At 37.7% G+C, this 11,310-nt stretch overlaps 1 protein-coding gene across 4 annotated transcripts in view; it reads right to left on the bottom strand.

The window, feature by feature from the left end:
* SBF2 (SET binding factor 2) overlaps window positions 1–11,310 on the bottom strand; it is a 519,569-nt gene that overhangs the window by 231,413 nt on the left and 276,846 nt on the right. For all 4 annotated transcript variants that reach the window (XM_024119088.3, XM_028501227.2, XM_024119087.3 and 1 more), the window contains 2 exons: window positions 3,017–3,149; window positions 1,650–1,758 (listed from right to left, as the gene is read on the bottom strand). In XM_024119088.3, coding sequence (XP_023974856.1) covers window positions 1,650–1,758; window positions 3,017–3,149 — 242 coding nt within the window. The remainder of the gene's footprint in view (window positions 1–1,649; window positions 1,759–3,016; window positions 3,150–11,310) is intronic.

The following is an 11,310-nucleotide window of genomic DNA, read 5'->3' on the forward strand; positions in this document are numbered from 1 at the left end:
AAATCACAGCAAGATCCTTTTTGACCCACCTCCTAGAGAAATGGAAATAAAAACAAAAATAAACAAATGGGACCTAATGAAACTTAAAAGCTTTTGCCCCGCAAAGGAAACCATAAACAAGATGAACAGACAACCCTCAGAATGGGAGAAAATAGTTGCAAATGAAGCAACTGACAAAGGATTAATCTCTAAAATTTACAAGCAGCTCAATATCAAAAAAACAAGCAACCCAATCCAAAACTGGGCAGAAGACCTAAATAGACATTTCTCCAAAGAATATAGACAGATTGCCAACAAACACATGAAAGAATGCTCAACATCACTAATCATTAGAGAAATGCAAATCAAAAGTACAATGAGGTATGACCTCACACCAGTCAGAATGGCCATCATCAAAAAATCTACAAACAGTATATTGTGGAGAGGGTGTGGAGAAAAGGGAACCCTCTTTCACTGCTGGTGGGAATGTAAATTGATACAGCCACTATGGAGAACAGTATGGAGGTTCCCTACAAAACTAAAAACAGAACTACCATATGACCCAGCAATCCCACTCCTGGTCATATACCCTGAGAAAACTATAATTCAAAAAGAGTCATATACCACAGTGTTCATTGCAGCTCTATTTACAATAGCCAGGACATGGAATCAACCTAAGTGTCCAATGACAGATGAATGGATAAAGAAGATGTGGCACATATATACAATGGAATATTACCCAGCCATGAAAAGAAACGAAATTGAGTTATTGGTAGTGAGGTGAATGGATCTAGAGTCTGTCATACAGAGTGAAGTAAGTCAGAAAGAGAAAAACAAATGCCGTATGCTAACACATATATGTGGAATCTAAAAAAAAAATAAATAAATAATGGTTCTGAAGAACCTAGGGCCAGGACATAAATAAAGATGCAGACGTAGAGAATGGACTTGAGGATGTGGAGAGGGGGAAGGGTAAGCTGGGACAAAGTGAGAGAATGGCATGGGCATATATACACTACCAAATGTAAAATAGACAGCTAGTTGGAAGCAGCTGCATAGCACAGGGAGATTAGCTCGGTGCTTAGATGAATGGATAAAGAAGATGTGGCACATATATACAATGGAATATTACCCAGCCATGAAAAGAAACGAAATTGAGTTATTGGTAGTGAGGTGAATGGATCTAGAGTCTGTCATACAGAGTGAAGTAAGTCAGAAAGAGAAAAACAAATGCCGTATGCTAACACATATATGTGGAATCTAAAAAAAAAATAAATAAATAATGGTTCTGAAGAACCTAGGGCCAGGACATAAATAAAGATGCAGACGTAGAGAATGGACTTGAGGATGTGGAGAGGGGGAAGGGTAAGCTGGGACAAAGTGAGAGAATGGCATGGGCATATATACACTACCAAATGTAAAATAGACAGCTAGTTGGAAGCAGCTGCATAGCACAGGGAGATTAGCTCGGTGCTTTTTGACAACCTAGAGGGGTGGGATAGGGAGCGTGGGAGGGAGACGCAAGAGGGAGGAGATATGGGGATATATGTATATGTATAGCTGATTCACTTTGCTATAAAGCAGAAACTAACATACCACTGTAATGCAATTATACTCCAATAAAGATGTTAAAAAAATAAAATAAAATAAAAATAAAGATGAATACTTACAAGCTCATGAACATCAGTTTTAAAGACAGAATGTACTCCAATAATGAAAGGCGTTGGGGAACTCAGAACTTCCAGTAGCTGAGCCGGGAGAATAGGAATATAAGGATAACTGGAAATAATAAAAATATACATGAGATATATTTGTTCTTCGGTAATATAACACACCTTTCTTTCATTTTTATGCTGTGTGAATTTTAGATTACCTATGTTTAGAAATTATCAATAATATTCTCAGGGTTGTTAAATTTTGGGGGAAAAAAGATTTAAAAAAAAATCTTCATGTGAAAGATATGATCCAATATAACAAGATATAAAGTAAACAAGGGCAGATTCCTTATCCCTTACACCTAGGCAAGCAGTCTCTTTAGGTTGTTCAAAGTTGCTTGAAATAATTTTCCCTTACATAGCAATCTGACATCAGGTGGTAATACTAACTCCCTGATTGGTCCGCTCCCTCAATATTGGTGACAGCTTATTTGTCTACATAAAACAATCATTCAAATTCAATTTTCTATACTTGATTTTTGTATTCAATAACAATGGCAAGGTACAAAAACAAAGGTTTAGAATGCTCTCTTACCCAGGTTTAAGAAAAGCACATAGGTTAAAAAAAAGTTTTTAATAAAATCTGTAGACTGTATAAATTTTTCCTAGTTTGTATAAACTTAAGTTTCCTAGATATTGTGATTATCAAATTGATAAAAAAGAGTATTAGAATAAAATATTCTACTTACAGCACTCTCAGTCATCACTTGTTTAGACTGCTTTATTTTTTACTTTTTATTTTGAAAAATTAACTTCCCTCTCCCCCCCCAAAATAGAGAGAAAAAAGGAAAATAAAGCCCCATGTATCTAATTCAGTTTTGACAATCACCAATGCATGGCCACATACATATTTCTACCCATTTTTGTTCTCTTCCCTACCATATTATTTGAAGCAAATCCCAGACATATCATTTATACATACTTTAGTATATATCTAAAAAAGATAAGGGCTCTTTAAAAAATAAAACCATAATACACTATAACCCCCTCAAATTAATAATAATTCCTTAATAGTAAATAATCAGACAGTACTATCTTAAGACTTTTATCTCCTACTATATTCAAAGGGAATTAAACGTTGCTGACAATACTATTCAAATTAATTATTTTTTCATGAAATAAATCACCACTCAATAATAGACAACTTGGAAAAGTTCCAAATTCCAGGCTAATTCCTATCAGAATCATGACTCCTACAACAATGTAACTTTGTAACATATGCCCTTGTCATTCAAAACTGTCGTGCTATGATGTTTTGACTGATCATCGATAAGTAATGCATGATTTGGGAATAAATAAAGATACCAAATAAAAACTCTCACCTATATTTAAGAGGAAACATTAATGATTCCAGGGCTCTACAAGCATCACTAAGTCTCTGGAAACTTGCAGAATGGAAGAGAACCTTATTTTCTGTGAGGACTGCACAGAAGAGGCTGAGGACATTCTGAATTCCTGAAAACACAAAGAGCAAATGCTTACCAAATGCATTTAATTTTACATGTGCTGCCAACGAAGACTTAGAATGACATGGAATGAAAAAGCCAATATTTTAAAAATCTCTGAAGAAAAATATTTGGTTAAACTATAAATTCCATAGAGCCTAAGGGTATTTCTTTCCCAAACTTTCAGTTTTGTCTAATCAGTGTAACACTCACTGAATATATTAGTTGTTTAGAAATACACTATTACCTTCTTTTCAACTTAATCTCCAAGGTCTATACTTAAATTTCTGTTTTAGATGCTTGGCATTGTTCTAATAACATTTTTCCCTGATGTTAACATAACCATACCAGTTTTGTTATTGAAATATTCCTGCTATATCTTTTTTCCACCTTTTTACATCAACCTTTCTCTACTTCTTGGAAATAGCACATTGTTGACAACTTTAAAAATCCCCACTAAAATCAACAAGAAAAAAAGCAACGTAAGAGAATAATATGAATTTACAATTTACAAAAGAGGAAATCAAAATGATAAACATGAAAAGAAGCTCCCAAACTTCTAATAATCAGAAAAATTCAACCTAATAAATTCATGAGGTATGATATTAAACCTACTACAATAGCCAAAATCAAAGCCTGACAATTCTAAGTTTTTATGAGGATGGCAGGGAAAGGAACTATCATACATACTGCTGTGAGGAACATAAAGAAACTTAAGATGCATATACCCTACCAGCTAGTTATTACAGTAATTTTAGTAATTCCATTATTAGTTATTTATCACAGAAACTCTCTCACACGTACCCAAGACGATAAGGTACAAAAAGGTACGTTGTAGAAGTATTTAAACAATGAAAGAAGTGGGCACATCCTAAATGTAAGAATGAAGAATAAATTATAGTAAAATCATACTATAAATTAAACTTCCTCTGATTGAAGATGGCAAATGTTGACTGAAACAAAAAACTAAAGTTTTATTATTCAAAATTTATAAAATGAAAAGCAATTATACTCCAATAAAGATGTTAAAAAAAACCCAAAATTTATAAAATGAAATAATTATTAAAGAAATTTAAATACAATTTTCAAGTGATATGGCTTTGGGGGGTAGGTCTGTAACATTTATTCTGTGAATTTAAGATAGATTAAAACATCACTAAGACTTTTGGGATACCTTTACAGCAGTGAAAATAAGAGAGCTAGTGCTACATATATCAACATGAATTAACTCTCCCAAACATAATATCAAGTGAGGAAAGTAAGGTATAAAGTGATGCTATAGAATGACAGCATTTATATATTGTTAAAAACCATACAAAAATGCTACTATATATTGTTCAGGTATATACAAACATACAGTCAAAATATAAAGATATATCTGGGACTAAAAAATACCAAATTCGGGATAGTATATATCTCTGGGATGAGAAGGCATACGCAGGAAGTTTCAACTATATCTATGATGCTACATTTGTTAAACTGGATCATAGATACGTTAAACATTTTTTGGGGGGGGGGAATAATTTAAAGCTTACAGAAAAGTTTCAAGAATAGTGCACAGAGCACCCATCTACCCTTCACAATGATTCACCTAATGTTAAAATTTTGCTCCATTTGCTTTAACATTTGTACTTATGTGCTAGCATGCCCTCTTTCTACAAACACACACACATTTTTCTGAGCCATGTGAATGTACACATCACGACATTTACCCCTAAAAACTTCAGTGTGTTTTTTGTAAGAATAAAGATAATGTCTTCCTAACCACAGTATGGTTATCATCCTCAGTAAATTAAACATGCTGCAATACTTGAAGTCTAATCTTACATTTGTATTCCAATTTTGTCCACTGACTCAATGTTATTCTTTGGAGCTTTTCCCCTACCATCAGGATTCATTCTAAGCTCAATATTCCATTTAGCTGTCATGTTTCTTTATTCTCATTCAAAATGGAGCATTTCCACAACCTTAAGTTTTTCTTTTACTGAGATAAAATTCACATAACATAAAATTAACCATTTCAAAGAGAACAATTTATTCATTTGCTTACTAAACTATCTTGCATCCCAGGAGTAAATCCTACTCACTCATGGTCTATGATCCTTTAACATGTTGTTGAATTTGGTTTGCCAATATTTTGTTGAGGATTTTTTCATCTAAATTCATCAGGGATGTTGGCTTCTAGTTTCCTTTTCTTGTAGTGTCCAAGTCTGGCTTTAGTATCAGGGTAGTAATGCTGGCCTTTTAAAATGAGTTTGGAGGTGTTCCCACTTCTATTTTTTGGAAGAGTTTGTAATGGACAGGTATTAATTCTTCTTTAAATTTTTGGTTGGATTCACCAGTGAAGCCATGTGGTCCTGGACTTTTCTTTTGGGAATGTTTTTGATTATTGATTCAATCTCCTTAGTAATTGTTCTGTTCAGATTTTCTATTTATTATTTCGTTTTGGTAGGTTGTATGTTTCTAGGAATTTATTCATTCTTCTAGGTTACCTGTTGGTATTTTCACAGTACTCACTTATGATCCCTAGTGTTTCTGTGGTATCAGTTGTCATGTCCCCTCTTTCATACCTGATTTTACTTATGTAAGTATTTTCTCATTTTTTTCTAAGTCTAGCTAAAGGTTGGTCAATTCTACTTATCTTTTTTAAGAAACAGGTGTTAGTTTCATTGATCTTTTCTACTGTCTTTTAATTCTCTATTTCATTTATTTTTTGCTCTGATCTTTGTTATTTCCTTCCTTCTACTAACATCAGGCTTCAGTTGTTCTTTTTCTAATTCCTTGGAATGTAAAGTTAGGATATTTGAGATCTTTCTTTTTTCTTAATGTAGATATTTATCACCATAAAATTCCCTCTTAGATCTGCGTTTGCTGCATCCCATAAGTTTTGGTGTTTGCTTTTCCATTTTCGTTTGTCTCATGATATTTTTGATTTTTTCATTGACCCACTGGTTGTTTCATCTCTTTACATTTGTGAATTTACAAGTTTTCTTCTTGATACTGATTTCTAGTTTCACGCCATCCTGGTTGAAAAACACACTTGATATTTTAATCTTCATAAATTTATTAAGACTTGTTTTGTAGCCTAATATACAATTCATCCTGGAGAATGTTCAACATGTGCTTGAGAAGAATGTGTATATTTTGCTGCTGTTGGATGGAAGGTTTTGTATATGTCTGTTAGGTCCATCTGCTATAACATGTTGTTTAAGTCCTTACTATTTGCCTTATTGATTTTCTGTTTGGATGATTTATCCATTGTTGAATGTGGGGTACTGAAGTCTTCTACTATTATTGTATTGCTGTCAACTTTTCCCTTCAGACCTGATAATATTTACTTTATATATTTAAGTACTCTGATGTTGGGTGCATAAATATTTACAGTTGTTATAACCTCTTGATGAATTGACTATTTTATCATTATATAATGACTTTGTCTCTTATTACAGTTTTTGGCTTAAAGTCTATTCTGTCTGATATCAATGTAGCTACCTGTGCTTTCCTTTGGCTTTTATTTGCATGAGATATATTTTTATACAGCTTCACCTTCAGTGTATATGTATCATGAAAGCTGAAGTCAGTCTTTTTTCTTTTAGGCTCTAGTGAGGACAGCAGTCAGCACCTAGCTCTGTGTTAATTAGAAGCTGTACCCTGTAAAGTATGCAGTCAAACACCTTTTAGGGAAACACTGGGAGAAGGGTATTTTTGCCTGCTCCCTCTGCACTGAGCCTGGAGGGATAACCACAGTAAGTGCTCACACACCCATTAAGAACTGCTTCTTTGTGTTCTATAGTCCTATGGGACTTGTGAACACAAACTCTCTTGGCTTTCAGAGCTAGGAGTTTGAGGGAACCATTACTCAGGTGGGAGCCTTAAAAGTTGATGTTCAAGATGTGTGGCCCCAACCCTTTGCTCTTCAGGGAGAAGGTGGGCGTTGGGGTTTCCCTCTCCATTACTTGGTGTTGTGCAAAGAGTGGGGTTTACGGCAGGAGTGTATCTCCATCATTCCTACCCATTTCAATGTGGGTATTTTCTTAGGCGCCCAAGGTACAGGAGTAACTTAACTAGTTTCTGGATTTCTCTCACAGGGAATTGCTCCATGTGTAGCTCTCTGTGAAAGAATGAAATTCAGGAGCCTCCTATGTTGCCATCTTGGTCCTGAGTCTCATCTAGCCCTCCTATGACTCTCTCATTACCAGGATTTTCCTGTTAAATTTCTAGCAGGTCTGCCACTAGTCCCAAATAGGATTATAACTTAGACAAGCAGAGTTAGAGATTTTTCCCTTTCATTTCCTTCTGGATTCAATATTATTTTTCCTGACAATGATGTTGTGGGCTTAAGCTTTCCCCGCTTTCGGCAGCAAAGTTGCTGGTTTTATGGCCAGCCCTGCCCTGGCAAAACTATCATTTTCACTGAGAGTACTGACATGTGGGAAAGATGGGAGCCACCCCAAGTAAGAATGCTGCAGGTTCCTACTATTCTTATCCAAAGGTCTAGCATGAATAAATGCTTCTGAGTTTGTTGTTTGCTTTTGGTCAATTTCCAGAGCACTGAAATAGCTGTACAATAACTGTACAACAATTTCTGTCTAGTTTCACACTGATTCTTTAGGGAGAGGATTAACTCTTCATACTGCCATAACCAGAATCATTATCCTTGGTGATGTCAATTTTGTACACCTAAAGTTTTGTTTATTGCTCTCTAACTTCTCTAATGTATACTTTGTATTTTTCCTTGTAACTAATAAGCAATCTGTGTTCAGACACTTTAGACCATGCAAATATCTTGTTCCTCACCAAAATTTCTGCCTAGATTTAGCATATATTGATAATTACTATCTGAATCAGTCTTTACTATGATGTTCATAAAATGCTTTTCCAAATCCAGCACTTCCTCCACATTCACCAGTCAGCACTCAACATTCTGCAATAAGCAGAACCCTCATTTATTCCCCCACTAACCTGCTTATTTATATATCCATTATTAGTATGGACTCATGGATTTCTTTTTTATTTTTGGATTTCTATTTTTTTATTCCAACATTCTATAAGTCATCACTGCCCTTAATTATTTTTGTGTCAATTAAGTCCTAGATTTAGACAGTGGGCACCCCTTTGAACCTAGTTCCTGTGTCCCTGTGACATGAACTCATTTTTTTTTTCTTACTTTCTGGCTTGACAAAATAATCCAGGCTCATATTTTACCTACCTTGTCCCTGCTCTGAAGTCAGCCACTTCTCCAAGGAGGCTGGCTCCTTTTTGTGAGGAATGGCATTAAAGATCAAGGATTCTGGGATTTAGGGTAAATGTTAGATCATTTCTTCTAGGGTGTATTTGTTTCTGGACTACTTCTGCAGATACAGCAGATACATGCACATACATGAACATACATACATGCATAAAGACAGACACACACACATATATATGTATATACACATATACATATATTTGAGAAATCCTGAGTCCACATCATTACTTTCAATTCTAATCTATTCTCATAGGGTCTCCCCACTGACTCCAATACATATTTGTATGTCCCTTCTTCCAGTGAAAACCCTGGATTCTAATAACATAAACACATTTTATTCATTTGCTAAATCTTATATTATATATAAACTGCATGATTTTTTCAGCCATTCTAACTCAAAAAAATCACACCAACTAAAAAGGAGTTAACAATTCATTTGCAATTCTCTCCAAAACTGAGGTTATATAGTCAAATACTGTGTTTATAAGTTACTTTGATTAGTTTTTCCTCTTCAGTATGGTTATGTTATTCATTTGAAAGAGAGTAGAGTTTGTTTCTGTATGCTTTCAGTTTTAATTTTTTCTTATTTCTTCCCATCATGATTGATCTAATATTATTTTCTGAAGACGTGAGACCTAAATAAGTTATGAGAAGTCAAAACTACAAAAGAAGGTCTACTCAGATTGGGGAGAAGATGGCAGAAGAGTAAGATGCGGATATCACCTTCCTCCCCACAGATACATCAGGAATACATCTACACGTGGAACTGCTCCTATAGAATACCCACTGAACGCTGGCAAAAGACCTCACACCTTCCAAAAGGCAAGAACCTCCCCACGTACCTGGGTAGGGCAAAAGAAAAAAGAATAAACAGAGACAAAAGAATAGGGACGGGACCTGCACCAGTGGGAGGGAGCTGTGAAGGAGGAAAGGTTCCCACACACTAGAAGCCCCTTCACAGGCTGAGACTGCGGGTGGCAGAAGGGGAAGCTGCAGAGCCGCAGAGGAGAGCGCAGTAACAGGGTGCGGAGGGCAAAGCGGAGAGGTTCCCGCAGAGGATCGGTGCCGACCAGCACTCACCAGCCCGAGAGGCATGTCTGCTCACCGGCCGGGACAGGCGGGGGCTAGAAGCTGAGGCTCCGGCTTCGGTCGGAAGCCGGGAGAGGACTGGGGTTGGCTGCGAGAACACAGCCTGAAGGGGTTAGTGCACCACGGCTAGCCAGGAGGGAGTCCGGGAGAAGTCTGGAGCTGCCAAAGAGGCAAGAAACCTTTTCTTCCCTCTTTGCTTCCTGGGGAGCGAGGAGAGGGGATTAAGCGCTCCGCTTAAAGAAGCTCCAGACACGGGCGCGGAGCTGCCAAAAAGACAACAGACTTTTTCTTGCCTCTTCGTTTCCTGGTGTGAGAGGAGAGGTGATAAGCGCGCCACGTTAAGGAGCTCCAAAAACGGGCAAGCCGCGGCTATCAGCGCGGACACCAGAGACGGGCATGAGATGCTAAGGCTGCTGCTGCCGCCACCAAGAAGCCTGTGTGCGAGCACAGGTCACTCTCCACACCTCCCCTCCCGGGAGCCTGTGCAGCCTGCCACTGCTAGGGTCACGGTATCCAGGGGCAACTTCCCCGGGAGAACGCACGGCGCGCCTCAGGCTGGTGCAACGTCACGCCTGCCTCTGCCGCCGCAGGCTCACCCCACACACCGTACCCCTCCCTCCCCCCGGCCTGAGTGAGCCAGAGCCCCCGAATCAGCTGCTCCTTTAACCCCGTCCTGTCTGAGTGAAGAGCAGACGCCCTCGGGAGACTTACGCGCAGAGGCAGGGCCAAGTCCAAAGCTGAACCCCAGGAGCTGTGCAAACAATGAGGAGAGGGGGAGATCTCTCCCAGCAGCCTCAGAAGCAGCAGATTAAAGCTCCACAATCAACTTGAAGTGCCCTGCATCTGTGAAATACCTGAATAGACAGCGAATCATCCCAAGTTGAGGAGGTGGACTTTGGGAGCAAGACATATTATTTTTTCTCCCCCTTTTCTCTTTTTGTGAATGTGTATGTGTGTGCTTCTGTGTGAGATTTTGTCTGTATAGCTTTGCTTTCACCATTTGTCCCAGGGTTCTGACCGTCCCGTTTTATTTTTTGTTTTTTTGTTTTTTTTACTTTTTATAATTTGAATCATCCCAAGTTGAGGAGGTGGACTTTGGGAGCAAGACATATTATTTTTTCTCCCCCTTTTCTCTTTTTGTGAATGTGTATGTGTGTGCTTCTGTGTGAGATTTTGTCTGTATAGCTTTGCTTTCACCATTTGTCCCAGGGTTCTGACCGTCCCGTTTTATTTTTTGTTTTTTTGTTTTTTTTACTTTTTATAATTTTTCTTAATAATTATTTTTTATTTTAATAAGTTTATTTTATCCTACTTTATTTTATCTTCTTTCTTTCTCCCTTCCTTTCTTCCTTCCTTTCTTCCTTTGTTCCTTCCTTTATTCCTTCTTTTATTCCTTCCTTCCTTTCTATTTTGTCTCCCTTTTATTCTGAGCCATGTGGATTAAAGGCTCTTGGTGCTCCAGCCGGGCATCAGGGCTGTGTCTCTGAGGTGGGAGAACCAACTTCAGTATAATAGTCCACAAGAGACCTCCCAGCTCCACGTAATATCAAATGGCGAAAAACTCCCAGAGATCTCCATCTCAACACCAACACCCAGCTTCACTCAACGACCAGCAAGCTACAGTGCTGGACACCCTATGCCAAGCAACTAGCAAGACAGGACCACAGCCCCATCCATTAGCAGAGAGGCTGCCTAAAATCATAATAAGGCTACCGACACCCCAAAACACACCACCAGACGTGGACCTACCCAACAGAAAGACAAGATCCAGCCTCATCCACCAGAACACAGGCACTAGTCCTCTCAACCAGGAAACCTACTCAACCCACTGACC

Source organism: Physeter macrocephalus, chromosome 16 (assembly GCF_002837175.3).
Source record: "Physeter macrocephalus isolate SW-GA chromosome 16, ASM283717v5, whole genome shotgun sequence".
NCBI lineage: Eukaryota > Metazoa > Chordata > Mammalia > Artiodactyla > Physeteridae > Physeter > Physeter macrocephalus.